At 37.4% G+C, this 24,879-nt stretch overlaps 1 protein-coding gene across 1 annotated transcript in view; it reads right to left on the bottom strand.

The window, feature by feature from the left end:
* LOC124545625 overlaps positions 1-24,879 on the bottom strand; it is a 409,511-nt gene that overhangs the window by 35,988 nt on the left and 348,644 nt on the right. Inside the window, exons 27-28 of the mRNA XM_047124572.1 lie at positions 17,466-17,643; positions 825-957 (exon numbers count right to left, since the gene is read on the bottom strand). Coding sequence (XP_046980528.1) covers positions 825-957; positions 17,466-17,643 — 311 coding nt within the window. The remainder of the gene's footprint in view (positions 1-824; positions 958-17,465; positions 17,644-24,879) is intronic.

The following is a 24,879-nucleotide window of genomic DNA, read 5'->3' as shown; positions in this document are numbered from 1 at the left end:
CGCATGCTCAACATGAGTCATGAAGTTCTTGTGGCAAACATCAACCGTCTCATTGGTGGAATGGTAGGAGGGCAATGCCGGTAGTTTTGGCTATAGCATTGGCTCCAAATAACATATCTACAAGTTGTTACACATTTTCTTGTGCATGTACTGTACAATAGAAAAATTTGTATAACTAAGTCAAGAAGAATGTACGACTTTTTTTAGTTATATATGACACCATCACCTTAGGAGATTCACTATTTTTAAAAGATATGTTTTTATGAGTTCTGATCTAGTCATACTTTATATGTTGTAATGACTCTTCATCTATGACACATTATGAAAACTAATATTTCTTGACAGTTTACATGTAGCCATCTGCCCCTGGGAACAAGGATTTTCTCTAAGATTCAACGTTTTTATTCTTCTCATCCATTTGCAAAGAAGCACATTTAAAGAAATGTTTCTGGCAATTATTTACCTCCAATTAAAATGACAGTCCATGTTTTAAGTTTACCAATGATTTTACTTCTACTTTTGAATGTTATATAATCTAAATTTGTCGCTTTTCACTACACACTGTAACATAATTTTAAACATTTTCATGTCTGAATAATGTTCTCTAATTCACCTTCAGATTTTTTGATGACTGTATGACTATCCTCTTTTCATTCAGCATGCATATTATACAAACACTGGACGACATGAAAAAAATAATTTAATTTTCATAACTTTTATTGTTAGGATCCATATATTTAGTTTTCAGGTTCAAGTACTTAATTTACTGCAATATATTCTTTTACTTTAAGTGCTGATTATGTAGGACCTACAAAATTACTTACAATTCTGCTTCTTGCCACAATCTTCTTCTAATTCACTTTCGTATGCATTCTCCTCATAGTCTTCCTTTACTTTTTCTGCAGATTCTATATAATCCAAGTCAGCTTGATATTCATCACCAACCTGTTTTGCCAACTAGACAAACACAAAATTTGTAAATAAGAATACTACAATAATTGTATACAAAACTATGACAACATTCTCTACTCACTGTCAAAAAACATTGAGCTGCCAATAACAACACATTAAAGAACTTCAGTAAGAGAGAGACAGAGAGAGACAGAGAGAGAGAGAGAGAGAGAGAGAGAGAGACTACATGGCTGCAAGAACTATTGCTACCTAAAATTACAGCAAGGTGAAAAGTTATCTGCGAGTCAGCTTAAGATGGACAAAGACAATTATTTTCTGACATAATAGCCTTTAAATCAATCCAGTCTACCCAACATTTTTCTAGATATGGACATCCCTGACATGCATACCTCAATGTCTACAAAATTCCCAAATATGGCAGTCTATATATTCTACTTGACTCAAAATTTTTTTTCCAGGCACAAATTTCTTCGGAATAAGTGGATGTTAGGGTGCCAGATTTGGTAAATAAGATGTATGTTGCAATAATTTGAACTTTTATTACGGCACAGTATTCCAGTTTATCCGCATGAAAAGAAGATATTCAACATCGTAACTACTTTAAAACATAGCACAAACAAAACTATTCTTCGTATCAAGTCGACACTTCTCCTACTGTTCTAACCCATGAACACTGTCTGTAACTTCATTAAATGAAAAAGCATAAACACATGAGAGAAAATATACACCACAGACAACACCGAAGTGGCTGGCGGAGCCCTGCGTTCTGGCCTATGTAGTAATTAGTTCGAATAAACGGTGCAGCAGACAGACTTCGCATGCAACTGTTGCCATACTAGCAGGTCAGTTGGGCTATAGTGGCCAAACCAAGAACAAAGTTCATACGTGAACTATGTCAGTTGGCCTACAGTGGCCAAACCAAGCACAAACTTCACACGTGAACTATGAAGTACCACACACACAAATTTAATACTTGAAGCACTAACATTATTGCATAGCATGTACCAACACAAGAAAAACGAATATTTGTTGGTATGGATACCATACTGGTGTGAGGTGGATAACATACTGGTGTCAGGTGGATAACCTTTCACCTTGTTCTCATGCCTGTTACTGCAAAGGTTACAGACTCAGCTCACAAGACAAACTTAATATTCTTTTGCATGACAGTGTATCACAGCCACATGTAAAAGGCAAATAGTATTTTTCAAAATCTGTTGCTATGTAATGAATAAATTTTGTATTCAGGGCACTTCATTACTTTGTCTCTAGTCCACAATGTTTCCATTGGGAGATGAGTTTCTTTAAAATAATAAAATCAAACAATGAATATCCAAGATTGTTACACTGTTTAAAATATCTTTGATCAAATTGGGAAAGTTACTCAGGATGCAAACACATACAGTCAACATAAGTTAAAACCTGAATCTTTGTGAAAATTTAAACTATGGATTAAATGGTAAAAACAGTCAAAATATTATCATTCCTTTTGTATTTAAGATTATTAGCTATAATTTGGTTTTCTGAATTTGAGGTTCTCAAAGAAACATATTAATTGCACCATTTTGATGAATTCAAAGACCTTTAAATTGTCCATAATGTTAAACTGTCTAGCATACACAACCATAAATTGTGTAAGTGTAACAGTACAACACAAAGGGCTCCTGGTTATGGAAGAAAGTGAGATTTAAACAAAATAATGAAGGAGTACTATGTCTACTTAAATGATGTCAAAGTATGCTGCAATACATAAGATGTTTTATCACATGATATCATATGGAATACGAAAGTACAGGAACAAATCTAATATTTATGTAAAAATAGAGGGCGCCTTTTCTTTTTGGAGAAAAATGATCTATCCTTGGATACACATTTTACAGCTTAATATAACATACTTTGCATGTATCATCCAATTTAAGAACCAATAAATTGTACATCGAACACAGAGGCAAACTGGAAGATATATCACAGTAGGTACTAAAATGATTAATAAACTATACTGTTTAAGAAAATTTCAAACTAAGAGTAATTTTTTCACAACAGAATTGCTATGTAGGTGGGTGGAAGATATCTACTTTTTGTCAGCTGTTATCTTCAGTTGTGATTCTGGATATTCTGAACAGTCTGTCTCACGGAATTGATACAAGGACTGTCTGGACAGTAACTCCTATTGAACAACGAACAAAGTAAAAGAATGATTACAGCAAATTTATTAGAAAAATCTTAAAAGTAGAAAATGGTGTTATTTTTCTGAAGAATCACTATTCAGATTTATGACTATATCTTATCTCTTAATAGTTGACAAATGCCCTCTGGGTAAAATACTGTCACTTAAGATTGCTATGGACCTTTAACGTTCTTCACTAAAGGACTGGTGGAAAAACAAATTTTTCATGTGCAAGTCAAGGAGGAAAAAACTTTAGTCACGTGTAGGATGTTTAGAAAGTCCCATCTGAAATGACACACTAATTATATGTGCTGGTCAGAGCATGGCCAAACACGTTTGCGCAAAAACATGGCACCAGTAGTGAAAGGATTACATTGCTTGCTTTGAATAGATCTCCTCAGTTTTCTTTACCACAACAGGCTTTAGAATTTACTGTCCTTACACATAACACACTAACAAGAATCGTTTCGCATTCAAAAAATAATAGCTATAATCTGTCTAGTTGACTGCTGTTTTATTTCTGTATGAGCATAGAAAATCGTCACATCACCAGCCACAAGCATTTTCAGTAGGGATTCTCCTTCCACGTTGTAACAAAAGAGAAAATCTGAAGAAGCAGTTATCTGTTGAGTTTTACAATTTTTGGGTCAGTGTTATGGAACACAAAGAACATTGAACTTATATTAGTAGGATTTTATTTTAAACTCTCAGGGAAATCTGTAGAAAGTAGTCTGACAGCTGAAATACTGGGAAATTTTAGGTCACAAGTCTTTTTTCTATCTATTTTCTGTCAGTTTTTTGTTGACTACAGAAGGACAACCACTTCTGTTACTCTAAAACAAATGGCAACACCAAAGCACAAGTTCCTTACCCATCACATTTGGTCCATACAAAGCACAAATTTCATGATGAATGTTAACAGCTTTGAGATCTTTTGCTATTAAAAACCATACCATGAATCTTGAAATTTTCTCAGCACACTGAACACACTGCAATTTCTCAGGAGTTCAGTCAGTCATCGTCTTTTATCAAGCACAGTATTTCATCTGGGCAACTGCCAGCATCTACAGGTGAGCCATCAAAGACTGATATCATCTATCTATGTGGCATAGTTTATTAGCATGTTGTACATGTTTGCACATCCATCATGATCATAATTCCAAGACAAACCACACTGTCAATCAGCAGCATTCTTCATGGCAGAACTGCAACACTCAGCTATCCAGTGAGTTGTCATTCACTGTGACCCGTGGTTGTTTTTGCTGAGAGCAAATCAAGAAGATAATGGGATTCCATGCATTACCTAATTGAAGGCCTACCATTATGGGTGACTCTAAACAATACTGGTGCGCCTGCAGATGATTTAATTATGGTTTGAAAATGTTCGCACCACATCTAACTTGGCAGACTTCATCAATAGATCTGGAGCACTTCATCTAAGCAATCAGGTTACTTCGTGAAATGCTTCTGGAGATTGCTGTGTAATACCACATGTTAACTGTACGGTAGGTTTCTAATGTCAAAAAGCCTCTTTTTATTTACCTGCATCTTGATTTGAAAACTCTCTCTCTCTCTCTCTCTCTCTCTCTCTCTCTCTCTCTCTCTCTCTCTCTCTCTCTCTTTAAATCAGCATCCAGCTATAAAGTGTATGCCTCATATAGTTGACTTCTTCATCTTTTTGGTGTGCTATCGCATGCTGAAAATTTGACAACAGACCACTTCTCTCGCATGCTACTGAATGTGACAATTTTCTTCTTTCATAAACTACATCAATTAAACAACTTTTTACATTCAGGAAACAACTTCAGACAATTCTCTGTCTGCTTGATAAGTGCACTTCAAATATACACTCCTGGAAATGGAAAAAAGAACACATTGACACCGGTGTGTCAGACCCACCATACTTGCTCTGGACACTGCGAGAGGGCTGTACAAGCAATGATCACACGCACGGCACAGCGGACACACCAGGAACCGCGGTGTTGGCCGTCGAATGGCGCTAGCTGCGCAGCATTTGTGCACCGCCGCCGTCAGTGTCAGCCAGTTTGCCGTGGCATACGGAGCTCCATCGCAGTCTTTAACACTGGTAGCATGCCGCGACAGCGTTGGACGTGAACCGTATGTGCAGTTGACGGACTTTGAGCGAGGGCGTATAGTGGGCATGCGGGAGGCCGGGTGGACGTACTGCCGAATTGCTCAACACGTGGGGCGTGAGGTCTCCACAGTACATCGATGTTGTCGCCAGTGGTCGGCGGAAGGTGCACGTGCCCGTCGACCTGGGACCGGACCGCAGCGACGCACGGATGCACGCCAAGACCGTAGGATCCTACGCAGTGCCGTAGGGGACCTCATCGCCACTTCCCAGCAAATTAGGGACACTGTTGCTCCTGGGGTATCAGCGAGGACCATTCGCAACCGTCTCCATGAAGCTGGGCTACGGTCCCGCACACCGTTACGCGGTCTTCCGCTCACGCCCCAACATCGTGCAGCCCGCCTCCAGTGGTGTCGCGACAGGCGTGAATGGAGGGACGAATGGAGACGTGTCGTCTTCAGCGATGAGAGTCGCTTCTGCCTTGGTGCCAATGATGGTCGTATGCATGTTTGGCGCCGTGCAGGTGAGCGCCACAATCAGGACTGCATACGACCGAGGCACACAGGGGCAACGCCCGGCATCATGGTGTGGGGAGCGATCTCCTACACTGGCCGTACACCACTGGTGATCGTCGAGGGGACACTGAATAGTGCACGGTACATCCAAACCGTCATCGAACCCATCGTTCTACCATTCCTAGACCGGCAAGGGAACTTGCTGTTCCAACAGGACAATGCACGTCCGCATGTATCCCGTGCCACCCAACGTGCTCTAGAAGGTGTAAGTCAACTACCCTGGCCAGCAAGATCTCCGGATCTGTCCCCCATTGAGCATGTTTGGGACTGGACAAAGCGTCTTCTCACGCGGTCTGCACGTCCAGCACGAATGCTGGTCCAACTGAGGCGCCAGGTGGAAATGGCATGGCAAGCCGTTCCACAGGACTACATCCAGCATCTCTACGATCGTCTCCATGGGAGAATAGCAGCCTGCATTGCTGCGAAAGGTGGATATACACTGTACTAGTGCCGACATTGTGCATGCTCTGTTGCCTGTGTCTACGTGCCTGTGGTTCTGTCAGTGTGATCATGTGATGTATCTGACCACAGGAATGTGTCAATAAAGTTTCCCCTTCCTGGGACAATGAATTCACGGTGTTCTTACTTCAATTTCCAGGAGTGTATTTGCAACTAGAGTCACAGTTCATAGCATATCCTACTAACTCTAACTTCTTTTATTTCACAACTTTTACATCCACTGTCACAGCTATCTTCCTCCATGGAGGCTGGTGCAACTCCAAGGTGGGGATTCGCTGTTTGGAGAGAACACAAAAAACAGCAATCAAGCCACACGCATTCCTCCACCAGCATGTCCCCACTTTTTTTAAAAAAGCACCACACACACACACACACACACACACACACACACACACACTACATAAATTTTCTTCAGCAGTCATGATCATTTGTTGGCCCAAAACACCAATAATAATAAAGTGATTTGTATAAACAGGGAATAATTAGTTAAAGCGAGAAATCAGCATTCAGACAAGAAGGCAAAAATAACACCCTTAATACAATGGCAAACTCCACAGCTTTTCTGCTATTTGTTAGCAATGTATTATCCAAGCTAGACAGGATTCTCTGTAAATTACAATTTAAAGTGGTTTTCCATTCAACATCTAAGGTAACACACCACCTTGGATTGATGAAGGGTAATTTACTGATACTGAAAGCTGGAGTATTCAGTATGAGTCAGGAGAAAAGGTACATGCTTTGAGAGCTGATAAGTCTTAGTGAGTCTGAGCAAAACCTTCATATGCACATATGCCCTGTTCCGAATGGTTTCCAAGATAGAACATATTTAATATCACTTTTGAACATTTCTCTTGAATAACTTGAATACCGCACCCGTCAGTGAAAACGTGTCACAGTACAAAATTAAATTACATTAAATTTCTTCAAGAAAGGTCCTATTCATTTTTTTTCTAGGACTAATAATTTGTGTGAAGAGGCACAAGAACATCGAAAATCTCGTGTGACATGCATGCATTGTACCTTAGGTAGTTTTTGCAGGCCTATTTGAGGTAGTTTTCCAACTTGAAAGACCACAAGTGTCCTATAAGGAACTATCCATCTCTACTTCCTCTACACTACTGTGGTATACTATAAACAATGACAATGTTTGAATAATGGAGAAAATAAATAACAATGCACATTAGATGTGTTCTCTCTAAGAAACCATTTGGAATAGGACATATGTTTCTATGAAGCTTTTTGTTCAGGAGCATTAATACCATTATGCCCCCCCCCCCCCTTCCCTGCCCCAAGAGCATGTACCTCCTGACTCACCCTGTACAAAGTTTCATGCCAATGTGGTATAGCTTATGTAGGTCAGACCATACCCATATACACCTTTTAAAACCCACAAAGTCCCCCATCCACCAGACATACAACGGAATATGATAAAACAACAATTTTAGACACTGCTAATTATTTTGGTTTTCTCTAGGTAAAGTGTCGATGGCGACCTACATGGCAGAAAAATTTGTTTACTGAGACTGTGCCTTTCAATTGGTTCTCAGTAAAGGTATAACACTTCACTCACTCACACACACACACACACACACACACACACACACACACACACACACACACACACTGGTGATCTCTGAGTCAGTTTCTGTACTGGAACTTCCCATTTGCTATCCTGAAAAACTGAGTCAGCATCCCTCCACAATGAGATTTACTCCTCGTATACAATACTTTTTTTTACAAATAATTTATTAAATAATGTAATGCCACACTGTTCACTCGTATCTCACTATCAGTCACTGCACACACTATATACACGTTGTTTCATAACACTTCACTCACTCACTCACTCACTCACCCCCCCCCCCCCCCCCCCCCCACGCACACGCGCGCGCGCACACACGCGCACACACACACACACTGGTGATCTCTGGGCATTTTCTGTACCGCAACTTCCCATTAGTATTGTGCTATGCATAGCTTGGGGGTAAGTATTTCTAGAAAGGAAAAAAGAAGGAAAAAAGCATAATGTGAAGGTTTTATGTGGAATGTTGTATATTTTATTATTATTATTATTATTATTTATTTATTTGTATAACATTTTTTATCAAACCCCTACTCTGTTTTAGCTAAGTAATCCTTCAATGTATAAAATGTATTGCACAACAGGTACTTTTTAGCTGCCTTTTTAAATAAGTGTATTTTTGCAATTTCTTTAATCTCTTTTGGTAATTTATTGTACAGTTTTATTCCTTGGTAGAAAATGTTGTTTTGATTTTTATGTTTATTTTTTCTTGGTAAATGTAATTTGAGTCTATCACTTGTTGCATGGTCATGGACAGAGCTGTTCTTGCAGTAATTACCAATGTTATTTTTGATGTGTACAACTGACTGGCAAATGTATTCACATGGAGCAGTTAAAATCCCCAGTGTTTTGAACAGATCTTTACAATGAGCTTGACTAGTATTTTTGGTTATTACTCTTATGGCTCTTTTCTGGAGTTTGAAAATTGTGTTCATATTTTGTGCATTTGTTCCCCAAAAAAGAATTCCATAGCTAAGAATTGAGTGTACATATGAATAATATGTAACCAAAAGACACTGCATGTTACACACTGATGACAGGATTCTAAGGGCATAACATGCTGATGACATTCTGTATGCAAGTACCTTCGTGTGTTCACACTACTTCAACTGATAATCAATATTCATTCCTAGAAATTTTGCATTTGTTACACAGTCTATAGAGGTGCCATCTACATTTAATTTAACATCGTCATTTTATCTTCTTCAAACTGAAATTCATGGCATTCGTTTTCTTTATGTTCAATGTCGCTTTACTGCTTATTGAACAATCATAACTTCCTTGAGAGTTTCATTTGCTTTTTCGGCAAGAAGTTCTCTTGTTTTCTCAGTGACTATAAATATTGCTGTCAACAGCGAAGAGAAATTTTTCACTGTCAGTAACACTACTGGGAAAGTCACTGATGTGTATCAGGAACAGTACTGGTCCTAATACGCTACCTTGCGGAATCCCTATATTAATGTATTTTGGTTCTGATAGGTTTACTAAATGCTTAGATCTATTTGAAGTATATGTTATCTCTACTCTTTGTACCCTATCTGTTAGGTATGATCTAAACCAGTCATTAGCTACCTCCCTTATTCCTAATGCTTCTAATTTATTTAATAACATCTTGTGGTCGACAGTATCATAACCCTTAGAAAGATTCAAAATATGTCTGTGACACACTCATCTTTATCAAGAGCATCACGTACAACTTTTGTGAATTCTACTATGGCTGACTGTATTTTTGCCACTTCGGAAACCAAACTGTGATTCGCTTAAAAGATTGTATTTATTCAAGTAATTCATTACTATGTCTTTCATAATTGCTTCTATTATTTTTGAGAATGGTGACAGTACGGAAATGGACCAGTAATTTTCTACGTCTTCTGCATTACCTTTCTTAAGCAACTGTACAACACTTGCCTTTTTTAACTGCTCTGGAAATGTCCTTGATGTGAAGGATTCATTTATTATATTTGTTAAGGGGTCTTGTATAATCCCTATGCATTGTTTCAGTACACACACTGGTATTTCATCAAAGCCTACTGACTTTTTTATTTTTTATTTTTTGAACAGTTTTATTGTCTTCATCCTCTGTGGTTGGAAGTAACATCATTGTATTTAGTGCAACATTATTTACAGTTGTTATATTTGTTTGGGGGAAATTTTGCTGTAACTTCTCTGCAATATTTGAAAAATGCTCATTTACATAGTTTGCTAAGTGTTGTGGATCATTTATTACCTTATCCCCCTCCCTTAGCAGTATGTTATTCTGCATTTGTTTGCCTCTCCCCATTCCCTTTTTATGACATCCCAGTTAGATAGTTAGTACTATTATTTACCCCATTCCCTTAAATGGCACAAAATGCATATACTATATTTACAGATTTATTTATTCATATTCAAGAATTCATCTACGGTATAGAAGGAGTTGCCAAGGAGATATGATTTCAATTTATTTTTGAAGCAATTACTGTTGTCTGTCAGACATTTTATTTCATCTGGTAATTTGTCGAAAATTTTTATATCAGCATATTTTACCTCTTTCTGTGCCAAAGATAGGTTGAGTAAAGGATAGTGTAAGTCTTTCTTTTTTTCTGGTATTATAATCAAGAATGTCACTGTTGTTTTTAAACTGGTCCATGTTGTTCAGAACAAATTTCATTAGTTAGTAAAGGTACTGTGAGGCTGTTGTAATAATTCTCGATCTTTTAAAAAGATGCCTACAAGATGGGCTACTAAGAACCTCACACACTATTCTAACCACTTTCTTATGAGCAGTGAATACTTTTTGTCTAAATGTTGAGTTACCCCAAAATATTATTCCATACAACATCAGAGAGTGAAAGTATGCAAAGTATGTTAGCTTACTAATTTCTATATCCTCAAAATTGGCAATTATTCTGATTGCAAAAGTTGCTGAACCTAGTCGCTTTAGAAGATCCAAAATATGAATTTTCCAATTAAGATTCTCATCTATATGTACACCCAAAAACTTAGTATGCTCTACCCTGTCTACTGACTTCTGTTGATGTGTTATATTTATTGAAGAAACTGTACTTTTTGCAGCAGAAAATTGGATGCACTGTTTTATTTGTATCATTTTCAATTGGAGTTTCTTTTACTGGATTAATAATTATGCTTGTATCATCAGCAAATAGTGTCAGTTCAGCTTCCTGTTTCAGATAGGAAGGGAGGTCATTCACATATATCAAGAACAGAAGGGGACCCATAATTGAACCCTGTGAAACACATAATGTTATTTCACCTGAGTTAGATGAAGTGGCAAACTTATTTAAGTCACTTGACCAATATAAGGAAACTTTTTGCTTCCTGTTCTGTAGGTATAGCTTAAACCACTCATATGCTATTCCATTTATGCCATAGAATTGCAATTTCTGTGACATAATGTCATGGTTCACACAATCAAATGCTTTGGACAAGTCACAGAAAATTTATGTGGGTGGCATTTTACTACTTAAAGACTCTATTATGTGGACAGTGAAACTGTATATCACTGTCACAGTATTTTTGAAATCCAAACTGTGATTTACTAAGTATCCCATTACAGTTGAGATGGCTAACCACTCTTGAATACATTACCAGACTGCTTTGCTTTTATTCTCTGCATTAGATATTATTTGGTCATTAAATGACTTTTTTTGCAGCAATCAGCACCTTAAGAATTCTGGATCATTGCAAATCTTTTTCGTGGAACTGACGTGTTTAAGTGTTTGGAAGGACTTCTTAATACCTGCCGTCATCCATCTGTTTTTGTGAGATGTTGCTATAGACATGCACACTTTTGGAAATGCCTTTTCAAAGTTCAATTTAAACAATGTGGAGAATTTAGAGAAATTCATATTCACATTGGTTTCCTTATACACTTCATTCCAGCTTTGTTCTTCTAGTCCTTTTGAAAAATCTATTATTTTGATTTGAAACAAGGTCAATTACTGATGAAGTCGTCGTAGGAACCCTTATTGCACTATTGACCAATAGTGACAGGTCAAAACTTTGAAAGATGTTTATGAAGGTGCTGCTGGATTTATTTAGTGTTGATGTTAATGTCCCCACAGAGAATTGTGTTGACCTTTGTACTTGAGACTTTATTTAGAACCTCTGTTAACTTATTGAAAAAAGTATCCACACTACCACTGGGAGATCTATACACACACAAAATGATTAATTTCTTGGTGATATCAAACCCTGTTAATTCAATAGCTGACATTTCAAAGTGTTTGTCTTCACTTACTGTACTGAGGTCATGTCTTGATTTGACCTGTGTTCCTTTTCTGATATAAATGCATGATCCTCCACCTCTTGAAGTAGTTCTGCAGTAAGGGCTTGCCTTTTCATACAATGATAATACTACATGTTGGATTTCTGTCTCTACACCAGTGCTCAGTAATACAAACTACTGTGCAGTTCAAAGATGGAGCTCAACTTCTAATAGTTTTATTTTATTTTTTATTGATTGCATTTTTTGATGGAGAATAGTTAAGTCTGTGAAATGCCTCATGTTACTCATTCCAATGGTTTGTTTTTCTTTGTGACTGGTATATGTGATATTTGAGGTGTTAAAATCTGTCTTGTGAGTGATTGTTTCAGTATTTTTTAAAGTGCTGGAGATACTCTTTCGGCAGGGGACCTGTTGTCTGGATTTATCCTAAAAAAAGACCTACTTTTCCTATCTATGACAACAGGTGTTTGACCATGTGTGGCCCGAGATCCACTCCCTATACTTTCATATCATCAATGGAGGGTATTTCCCCAAACTCACAGAAACATAGCATTGTTCGACTTCAATATAATGAAGGTGACTTCATGGTTGTCATTAACTACCACTTGTTTCTCTCTCTCTCTCTCTCTCTCTCTCTCACTCTCTCTCTCTCTCTCTCTCTCTCCTCGTAGTATTAACCATTTTTTTGTTGTTGAAAATGTGATGTACACAAGGGTTGTGAAATCTGCTGTGAGATAATGGTATATTTGGTCAACCAGTTTGGATTTCAAATGGGATCCTTTAATGAGATGGCTATTTATGACTACACTTAGGACTTCTCCCCAATGATATTTTAATGATGTCTGTCATAACATTCCACTATAGAACTTATGATTTTTATGCAATACAAAGTTCAGCAAACGTTTGGTTTTGTTCTTATTCAAGAAGTAAGATGCCGTAACTTACAGCACACTGTTGAAGTATTTCACAAAGGGACACACCATTTGCATGGTGAAAAATTACACTGGACATTCCATGATTCTTGCTCTATACTAATAAAATAATTTATTTTATTTAACCTGCTCAGCTAGAACGGTCTGTATGCAGCTGATACAAGCATTCAAATAATTTCATTTTGTTGGCAAATGAAACCATTACAAATGTAGCACAGAATATAGTATTTCCCCCACTTCCATGGAGACCGGTGCAACTCCAAGATGGGGATTTGTTGCACGGAGAAAACATTAAGAACAGCAGTGAAGCTAAATGCAGCCCTCCACCAGTATTACCCCATCCAGAAGCAATGATGTCTCCACTGTGATTCAATCAACATCCACATACAGAGAAACACTATGAAACATACAAAATTAATGACCCAGGGTGCCATCAAACCAAATATTGCTGTGCAGGGTGTTTCTCAGAACCCACACATAATGGTGCATGTTTCTGTTGCTAATGTCCATATGACTGAAATTACCTAGTTATGGCAACATATAGATATAATTTGTTTCAAGGCTAAATGTTGACTGTTATAAAAGCTTTTCAGTATTTATGCTGAGAAACTAACAGAAAAAGCTTTAGAAAAGTACAAGGCATAATAGTAGGATGAGAAACAATAAAGAGAATTAAGTTTGTAGATGATCAAGTAATACTGACTGAATCAGAAGAAAAACAGTTTATGATGGAGAGGTATGTAAAAGTGGGGAAAAAGAGCAATGAATGAGGACAGCGGTAAGAAAGACCAAAGTGTTGAGAATCAGCAAGTATGAGGTCTGTGAAAACATGATAACAAAGAAAGACCTTGGAACAGGTAAAATCTTTTAGACATTTGAGAGTTTGGTGACAGAAGATGGAAGCTATGTGGAGGAAATAAGAAGAAACATGACCTATGCAAAAGCAGCAAATTCAAATGATGAAATAAGAAGCAAAATATTTATGGGTAAAAGGTTTTAAAAATATGCCAGGTTCCTTGACAGCAAAAACAATACTGATAGAATTAAGAAAGATATTTGGTTGGGGTGTAGTATCAAATGGCAGTGAATAATGGACATTCAAAAGGAAAGAGGAAGAAGACTTGGACAGTTTTAAAATGTGGTTGTGAAGAAAGTTAGTAAAAGTTGAACTGTGTGACAGAATGATGAATGAAGAGGTAATTTTAAGAATAGGAGAGGAAAGAAAGCTAGTGGAACTGATGAGAATGAGAAAAACATCTTGGCTAGGACATGCACTGCAAGGACATCGCCTTCAATGAAGAGCCGCAACAAAGAGTACCTGAAGGAAAGACAGCAGGTAGAAGATGACTTGAAGTGTTGGGTGAACTAAAAATGGTCAAAGTTACCAGCAGATTAAGGGAGAGGCACAAGACAGAGGAAAGTCATTCAGCATTATTACATGCAACAGACTTCGTCAGTTCACTTAACATATTAATTTTATAAAATACATTTTTGCATATTTAAGTTGATATTGGGCATTTATAAAGATTCTTCTAATGAACAGACTGGATTAGTTAACAAGAAGTTGTGTAACTTTTCCTTAAATACTTTGATTGGCTTGCTTGCAGCATGTTTAGACAATTTGTTATTATGTTAATTGCCATGTACTTATGACTATTGTTAGTTTTTGCTAATCTGTTTTATGGTAAGAGCAGAGAAGTACAGATTCTTGTATTGTAGTTGTGCCTTTGATTAGTTACATCTAAATTTGATAGTTCAGGAAATATATAGTTAACACTGTCAAGAATATATAGATTAATAACTGTTAATAGTCTATATTTAATGAACAAGTATACCAAAGAACAATGTCAGAAATGATAATATGTGAAGAACCATGTCCAAGATACACATGAATGGAAAGGCTGATACAGGAACTAAGGCACTTTCTTTTTAGATACGTCTATGTGCTTCCCTTTGTAAGACATCTAAAACTCAAAAAGCTTTTACCATGTATTCTTAATGCATGTATCAGCTTCAAGTATATTAATGATAGCATCTTTCTAAAGAATATACATTGCTGTGTGGAATCACGTTAGATATCATTTTCTTATATCTGTGCTTCTTCCAAGTCATTAGAGTTGGTCACCCCAGCCTTCAGGCTTGCTCGTAGCTCATTACTGCCTTGAGTCGTACTCGCAGTCACGATGAGCAATGGGGCCAGGCGAGCCTGCCATGACTCGCCTGTATGAGTTTCCACTGCATTTATGAGACTTGTCAACACTCCAGTGTCATTTCTCACAGAGCAATGACAGTGAAAGGGGACAGCAGACAGAGTGTACTTTCTGCTGGGCATATCCGGAACAAGCCAGTGTAGTTCCTGCTGGGATAAGTTCAAGCACCAGTTTAATTTTATTAGTAATTTGTGTCTTTTCATGTTAGATGAACAAGATGTCCACAATAATAATATCCGATTTTTCTGAAGTTTATCATCACAGCCATGTCAAACAAGAGTGCTCAAGATTTACTTTCACATCTCTTATACCTTCTGAACAGAGATGGATTAACACTTGTAGTATATTATTAGAGCTTTCAGTTTATCTGCGAATGTGAATACAAACTTTGTGCACCCATAACAGATATCCTTTGCAGGTAAGTGAACCAAAGATGCCATGCTCAGTTAAAACTTTTCTATTGCACACTGCTAATTGCTTCCACTTGCTGACAGAAAAATCTAATAAAACTAATTTTCATTTGATCGCTTCCTTACTTCCAGTGTTTGCTTCGTCTGTTTAAGACCTCATAGTAAAGGTGCGATCTGTTTTTAACAGTGGAAATAAATCAGCGTGTACTGAATATTTTGAAGGCATGATTTAAATTATCATATCATCACGTAAGTTATATTAATTAATGATGTACTTCACTGAATGTACAGTTTTTTGAAGGGCTATAAGCTCCCCTGAATGAATGTTTATCAAAGATCCTCTTGCTATTAAAGTCTAAATTTCCTGAACTGCCTTCTGCTTTAATGGACTAATACTAATGTGGTGTGTAATGCAACATTAATTTATACATTACAATAACATGACACAATTTAGAAACTGCGCTATGCTTTTATGGGTCTAATGCCAAGTTTATTTCCATTTCGTTCAAGCTTTAGAAAACATGATTAATGCCAGACAGTCAGGACGTTGGATGTGCACACTAAAAATTATAAAAACAGATTCATTTCTTTAACTCATAGTCTAAGTTAACTCAGCTCCACATAAAGCTGAAAAAGTCAGTCATGGACAAAGGTTGCTGTTAAAAATTAAAAATAAAATAAAATGGACAAAACTTTTTATGAAAGAAATTAGAAATTGTGTTCCATTGACTTCACTGAGAGTCGCACACGCATGTGCTTTTGTGTGTTTTTCTTCATCTGATGAGAAATTTGTCTGATGGCTGAATAATATCCAACAGATTACTTCTAACTGAGCCTATCTGCCACTCAGTCCTCTTGTAGCTGTCGAGTAATGGACACTGACATGAAAAGATTTGGTCTGATTTTTTGGGAATTTTCCTTCTTTTTCTGTGAAAACAGCTTCAAGTGTGATGTAAACTGGAATACCACTACTCTGTAAAAAATATTTCCACCAGATTGGAGTGTGATATTGCTCTCCTTTCAGCAAAGTGTGGCGCAATTCTTAATTTATCACACTCATAACTACTATGGCCAATAACGAAAATATACCTAGTTCATTATACAGCTGCAATTCCACACTATAAGATGCAAAGGAGTAGAATTTTTTTAACTGAATAGTTATTTTCCAATTGCTTGATAGGCATTGTGAATGTGAAAACAATAGTTTTCAATTATCTGTACAGAAGTGGAAATGTTTACAAAAATACTAACTACCGGATCAGATGTAGCTTTGATTTTTTTCCATGTGATTACTTTTATAGTGGCAGAACAGATAACACAAAAATTAACCTAAATTTGTCTCTTCTCTCAACACCCGCACAATCTGCTACACCCCGCAACACTCTGTAAGCATATCAGGAAAGAGAAGTGATTTGCAGCCAATCACTTCTCTTCCTTGAGATGCTTACTGAAACGTAAGTCACACAAAATTATTTTACTGAACTATAAATGCCCTTATCATTTCTTCCAGTAAATAGTTAATTACTGGTATGTAGTAAAAGTCCATTATTCCTTATTTCTGCAGCTACGTGCTTTCGGTGGCTCTGAACTATGTTGTATGAAAGAAGTATAATCAAACTTGTTATTACATGTAAAAAATGTGACATTAGAGCCAAAATAAAAAGTAATTTTTCAGTGTGTTCAACGCACAGCTACTGCCTGAAAAAACATTATCATCAAAAAACAACAGCAACAACAATTCTCTCTCTACACACACACACACACACACACACACACACACACACACACACACACACACACGCGCGCGCGCACACAGTACTCAGAATAAGTACCTGAAAGATGCATTACAAGAGAGTTTGAAAATGATTCTGTTTTAGATTTAAGAGCACGTTACTTACGGCATCTCCCACTTTTTCTGGAAGTACGTGCCCAGCGTATAAACAGATGAAATTGCCTTTTGGTATGTCATGGAGAGCACGTATTCCCCATCCACGGTTAGGTGTCATGAAAACCTGAATCTTGCACTTCATGGGAAGTTGAACCAGCCTGTTCAGGCAAGTTGATGAGCATTTACACCTGAAAATAATAATAATAATAATAATAATAATAATAACAACAATAACAATAATGAGAAATTAATTAAATGAAAACCAAGATATGACATTAAAAGAATTCAAGATTCAATGAATAAAAAAGGGGGACTGGGGGAGATAACTGAGAACGTGAAGAAGAGAGACATTCATGAATTTCAGTGGCCCTTACTACTCTAACTCTGCTTATGCCTTTCACTTGGAATGAAGCATTGTTCAAATACAAGTAGCATAAGAAACATATTATAGGGTTTAACATTTTAATATTAAACACAAGTAGCATGAGAAACATATTAGAGGCTTTAATATTTTAATAAAGACAAAGCTTACTTCAACAGTCTTTCATATTTCCCAGTAAAGTGAGATTAATTCTGAATGAAACACTTTGTCTATATGATACAATAATGGGTGTTGCATATGTCAAAATGGTGGTGGTGCTTCTAGTAATGAATGGATGTATTCTCATGCACTAAGATACAATTGTGAATATTTCTGTCCTCAAAAAATTCATCATATTTTCATAAGACCTTTGAATACCATTAACACTTGAAGTGCCTCAGGAGCTGTACCAATAGATGAAACACCAACTGAGATGGCGTGGCCATATCATACACATGGACTACAGTAGACTTCCCAAAGCAGTATTCTACTCAGAACTCTCGTGAGGAAAGCGGCTGCAAGGTGGCCAACACCTGCGATATAAAGACACCATCAAATGCCACCTCACAGCCTGTGACATTCCGAGCAAATGTTGAGAGGGGCTCGCATTGCACCGATCACAGTGGTGCTCAACCGTACACAAGAATGTGGAACAATCTGAGCATATCCACCTAAGGAACCTGGACAAAAAACAAAAGCTCAGCAAATCTAAGCCCAAGCCTAATTACACCTATACGTATAACTCCACTGGGCAACTGTATTGCACTATGTGCAAATGGATCTTCAAAGCAAAGCTCAGTTTTGCAAGCCACTTCCGAGCCCCACCACAATACGGACTAAATGACTGATGGAGTCGCTGTCACTGGACACGCAAGGAGGACATCATGTGTGGGAATTGGATGCGTTTGATAGTCTCCTCCTTTTCCCTCTGTCTCCATCTCGTGTTCCCCCTCTCTTTGTTCATCTACTCATCCTCCCCCTTCTCCCTGTCCATCACCCTCCTCCTCACTCTCTCTGCCACCTCCATCTCTCCCTCTCTCTGTACATCTCCTCCTCCCCCTCCTCCTCTTCTTCCATCGCCCTCTCTCCATTTCCTTCTCCTCCCCCTCCTCTTTCCATCTCTTCCTCCCCCACTCTCTGTCCATCTCTGCCTTTTCCCCCTCTATGCAGAGGTGCTAAGTTTGGAAAGAGTTTATCAGTAATCGAAGAAGGGGGGCTCGGGACTTCAGAAGCAACTAGTCACTGGCTAGCCGTCGACAAGTGAACACATGCAAGTGGTACTCGTCAGATTTTGTGTTGTGGGAAAAGGACAGAAAAAGTGGAACTATGTAATTGCATCAAGTTTTGTTTTATGCCTGATGATTCTCAAGTTGAAACTATCTGCAAGATTCAACAAGTGTTAGGGATGAAGCAATGGGTACAACACAGATAAAGAAGTGGTACAATTGCTTCACACATGGCCACTCATAAGTGAAGAGTAAAGCACATTCAGGCAGGCACTCAACATCCACAAATCAGGGTATTACTGATCACATAAGGACCCTGGTGATACATGATACACAAATCATGATCAGAGAACTTGCGGATGAGATTAAAATTAGTATTGGATCCATACATTCCATTTTAATGGAACAGCTGGACATCAGGAGGTTCTCAGCAAAATTTGTACCATAGTTGTTAACAAATCAGCAGCAGTAACTTTGTTTGGAAATCACACAAGACCTTGATACTACAAACAGTAACCCCAACATTCTTAACACAGTGATCACTGGTGATGAGTCCTCGAACAGGTATGACCCAGAAACAAAGTTCTGTCACCACAATGAAAGCATCCACATCCTAGAGACCCAAAAATGCAAGGCAAGTCCACAGTAATGTGAAAGTAATGTTGACCATTATTTTTTACTCCAATGGTGTAGTCCATCACAAGTACATCCCAGAAGGTATTAATGTCAATAAGGAGTACTACCAAGAGGCTCTGCATTGCCTTTGTGAAGCAGTGCAATGCAAATGCCTGGACTTGTGGGTAGCAAGCAATTGGCACCTCTGCCACGATAACAAACCTGCTCATCATTCTCAATTAATTCACGATTTTTTGGCCAAACACAACACAGTTGTGGTTTATCAGCTCTCTATCCCCCTGACCTAGCACCGAGTGACTTCTGGCTTTTCCCTAAACTGAAAAAGACTTTGTTTGAATGGGGCTAGATTTCAGAACAGACAAGACATTATGCAGACCATAGCTGCACACCACAGCAAATGAGGCTTTCCAACGATGCTTCCAGCAGTGGCAGCATTCAGAGACGCACACAGAAACTGAAGGGGGCTACTTTGAAGGGAACTAGTGTCAAACAACTGTACCTGAATAAAGACTGCTTTTATACATAGAACTCTGATACTTCTTGAACAACCCTCAAACAACTTTTTTGTCTTCTGTGAAAACAGACTGCGAGGTAGAAAACAAAACAGCACAGTGTTGCGTAGGATATACAATTTTTGTTCAAAAATACATGTAACAAGAAAGAATATGTATGGGAGAAACAATTTTTCTTATGACTTAAATGCCTTACTATGATAGTTAAAATACACATATCCATGGCAGAGTAAAGTACAGCATTTTCTTTCTTACAGTCGGTTTTAACAGAAAAACTGTACTTGTAGTTTAAAAAAAGTATGCAGTATATGTCCCTATGAATGTTTGTAAGCGAGTCCCATAAAAATTTGAAGTGAATTGGTCAAGAACTTTTCAAGTTTTTTGGTCAAAATGTTTCCCCTTTATATGTTACATATATATTTATATACTGCATATATTAAAAATATATAGCCAATGTCCATTCCAAAGTTCATTAGAGTATCATGAAAAAAATATGAAGTAAATCAGTTGATAACTTTTTCTGCACTTCAGTAGGTATACAGGATAGTCTGAAAAAGTATGAAACATCTGTAAGGCTGTTGCGGAGTAGTCTGTGCTGAGAAATTATTGTTGAGAAAAAAATTCAATAAACTGCACAGTTTTCGAGTTGATTAACACTGAAGTTAACCAATCAGGCCGTTTCACCCACAAATTGCAGCAGCTTTCTTTGTTTGGTTTCCTAGAACCAAAGAAGAGAGTGATACAAAAATTGGATGTGGGATGGTAGCAAGGAGTGAACCTGAACAAAGGCTGAGCCATCTCAAGCACTATCACCTACGCTATGAGAACAACTGACACTAATTGCATCTGACGGTATGCTTGAATATGTGCACACAATGGTCTGACTGGCTAACTTCGATGCTAATGAGCTCAAATGGTGTAACACATTTAATTACTTATTAACAATTATTTATCAGCACAACCTACTCTGCAACACCCTTACAAGGTTTTCAGACTGTTTCTGACCAGCGTGTATAAAAACGATCACATATTTGAATGCACTATTGTATCAAAATTTCAAATCAATTGGTGAAGAACTTCGTAGAATAGACGGTTACTTGTTAGCAAATAGCTATTGCAGGAATAATACTGGTGGCAGTGCAGAAATTTATGTTAGTAAATGTATAGTAGCTAAAAAAAACCTCTTCTTGAACACCACACCACAGTATGTCTGGTAAAAATGATATGATGGTGTGCTCCACATGAACAATTTCAAATTAGCTAAGCATAAAGTGATTGAGTTATCTTATCACCCACCAAACACAGATGTAACGTACTTTATGGATAGGCTTAGTAGGATAGCTGGCTAGACTGGTTCTAAAGATCTTTCTGTAATTGGTCACTTTAGCACAGATGCAAATTCTAATAGTACAATAAATTTTAAGCTCACTGATGTATTAAGTTAGCATAATGTTGTAAATATGGCAAGCTCAGATACTAAAGTAATGGACACTTATTCTACTAGAATATATTATGTTTTAAACAATAGAAATATTACAGGTAAATTAAAGTAGCCTAGATTTTCATTACTCTGACCACTTTTGTAGGTGACAGAGTACATAAATTCAGCTGTGCCAAAAAGAACAAAGACTGTTCTGCAGAAATTATCAGATGTTAGTGCCTTTAAAGACAAACTAGCACAGGAGAAATTGGATCTATGTTCCAGGTGAAAGGGACTGATAACAACTCTATTGCAACATTATAACTATTGCTGCCTTGTCAGAGAAACTCGAAAGGTAGTTAAGCACTGCTAAAATGGAGGTAATCTACGACTGCAGATCCCACCAAGTCTGATTGGGCTCAGGCAGAGTATATATGATCTAAACCTACTGTATAAAGCTACACTACGGGTTTTTAATAGAAATACAATAGGGCAAAGAAAACTATTAAACTGAAATTGCTGACTTCTGGAAGCAGAGTAACAGCAAAGGAATACAGCACTCTGATGATAAAACTAAAGCTTCCTAGGAGTTAATTGACAAATCCTGTAAAGGTCTCAAATGGTGAACATGGAACCATTCAGCATTAAGTCAGGATGGTAATACAGTAAAAAACCAAAATACTATATGCAATATTTTAATAACTATTTCACTACTCCCACTGACTATTCAATCCACACTACAGACGCACACCATATGACTCTAAGCCACCTAACTGAATGTACCAATTTTGAATTTATGAAAGTGTATGAGCATGAAGTTGACAAGGTAATATGCATACTAAAGAAAAAAAATTCATCTGGATGGGATGGCATATCCAGTGCAATTACTAAGGAGTGCTTAAAAGAAATCTAAAAGTCTCTTACCTATCTGATTAATTGCAGCATTAGAGAAAACATGTATCCAACTGTACTCAGAATGAGTATTGTGAAAGTAGTGCACAAAATGGGAAGTACTAATTCCCACCTTTAGTAAGATATTCGAAATTATTATCCCACCCCAGCTAAGTTCCTTTTTCATGAAAACACAAACTGCTTATAGATTCTCAGCATTGCTTTAGAAAAGAGCTATGCAAGACCACAGCAGTTACAAAGTTCTTCCATGAAGTGCACTTCGTGTTGCAGCAGAGGACACAAATGCAGCTATATTTCTAGATCTGACAAAAGCATCTGACACAGCAAACCATAGCTTACTTCTACAAAAACTGAAGTCATATCGTATAGGGACACCATCCATGCATCTTATAGCAACATGCCTCTTGAATTGTAAACAATGCACTGAATTGAGATGCAAATTACATGAAAAAATTATAAGCTTTCTATCCACCAGTGAAACAGTAGTGCAAGGTGTACCTCAGGACTCGATCTTTGGTATCTTTCTCTTCCTCATGTATCATGCTGACCCAAATATATGACACACTTTTTCTCCAAATTTCACCTTTGATAAGTTAGGGTGGGGCTTACACTTTTTATCCAAATTTCACCCCTGATAAGTGACAGTGCAGCTTATACCATCTACTACCTTGTCTTTTTACAAAAAATTGCTGTGCAAACATTAAGCACATATGTAACAATGGAACTAGTGTCTGAAGCTGAAACTGGCAACAAGGCATTTTACTGCATAACAATGCACTTTTATCGATGTCCTATTGGCACTAACATTGTATAAGTCTGCCAGTATTGTTTCGTTAGCTTATAATCCAGCTGGTAAGACAGCCTGATTTATGACCATTTAGAGTTTACACGAAAAGCATCATCAAGCCAAGGAATTTGGTGCAATTACAACCCAAGTTTCAACCTTACAGTTGTGGCAAAACCATAACCAACAGAGATCATAAGAAAATACGGATAGGACGAATCTAATGTGCAACACTGGGACTGCTATAAAGGAGGAGTCATAGTACAACCTTTACATAATCAGCTTTGGAAGGCAGAAGTAATTATTTTATTCTTTTCTTTGTTATCCTCTGTTTTCATGCCATTATGATTAACAAGCTACTTGGCAGATGACTATGATTCATTCACCTTCTGCTTGTTGATAGAGCAGAAGGTAAATGAATTTTGACAAGGTTTGGCTTTCTTTAAATATCTGATGAAGCTCTTTATTTTATCACAGTAATTTCTGCATGTGGCTATTGAACCACTGTAGATATTTTGCATCCCTAACAACCTTGTATGATAAACACTTGTCTGAAGTGCATTGTTCATTATTCTTTGATTCCTTGTGAACAATCCCTCACAAACTTGAGTGTGAGTTATTGCTATATTTCCCTATACTTAAAATAAAATAATTATTTTATCTAAACGGGAAACTTTTCCTACAGACTTGACAGTGCTGCACAGCTATTTGGTCTTCAAAGTGCACGTGTGGGCTTTCAATAAAGTGGTTAAATCAAAGTGTAACTGAACAAAAGCAATATCCTCACATTAACATCACTTCTGCATTCAAACAGACTAACATCAAACACCACACTAATTACATTTTCAAATAACAATATTGGTATGCTAATGCAAGACTCCACCATTTGGCAAACATACTGTAACGTAGGCTTGCACTTTGATGCAGAAGGTTGACTGTTGCTGGCTTTCAGTCGTGATACGCAACTGCCGAAGGTGAAAATAGCATCCACCTATAGAGGAGCGAAAACACTGAGGCGTAGCCATAGAGTCATTTACAAAATTGTGTTACATTATTGCCTGACGTATGTGCGAGAAGCTGCCACACCCAGCCCACTGCAACTGTCAGGGATTAACTTAGGTTAACTCAACTATAAATTAATTATGCTTCTTGTGTAGGGCTTTTATTGCCAAAGAAGTACACATCAAGATTTTGGCAATATTTTGCTGTCTTTGTAGCAATATCTTGAGTGTAATATCCTTGTGTGAAAAACTTTCATGTGATAGAGGACACACATCTTTATGGCCTGCTCAAGATCACTCAGCAACAGGCTCTGCGCATTGTTGTATGCATTTCACTAAGGACTGTACTTAGAAAAATTCTCATATGTTTCTTCATTGTGTTTACACTTTACTTGCCTCCATACTTATGTGCTTCTTTGAAACATTTGGGTCAAAAGTGCTTTGTGAACCTCTAAACTAGTTATAGAGCTTGTTAATTAATGCACCCCTCACTGTAAAATCCCATCAACTGTACAGGTGTGTGTACAGACTGCAACACACCAACTGTATTGTTCTCTCCTCTATAAGAGAGT

This window comes from Schistocerca americana, chromosome 8 (genome assembly GCF_021461395.2).
Source record: "Schistocerca americana isolate TAMUIC-IGC-003095 chromosome 8, iqSchAmer2.1, whole genome shotgun sequence".
NCBI classification, from domain to species: domain Eukaryota; kingdom Metazoa; phylum Arthropoda; class Insecta; order Orthoptera; family Acrididae; genus Schistocerca; species Schistocerca americana.
The sequence above is the reverse complement of the archived record's forward strand: the minus strand, read 5'-3'. Positions and strand labels throughout refer to the sequence as shown.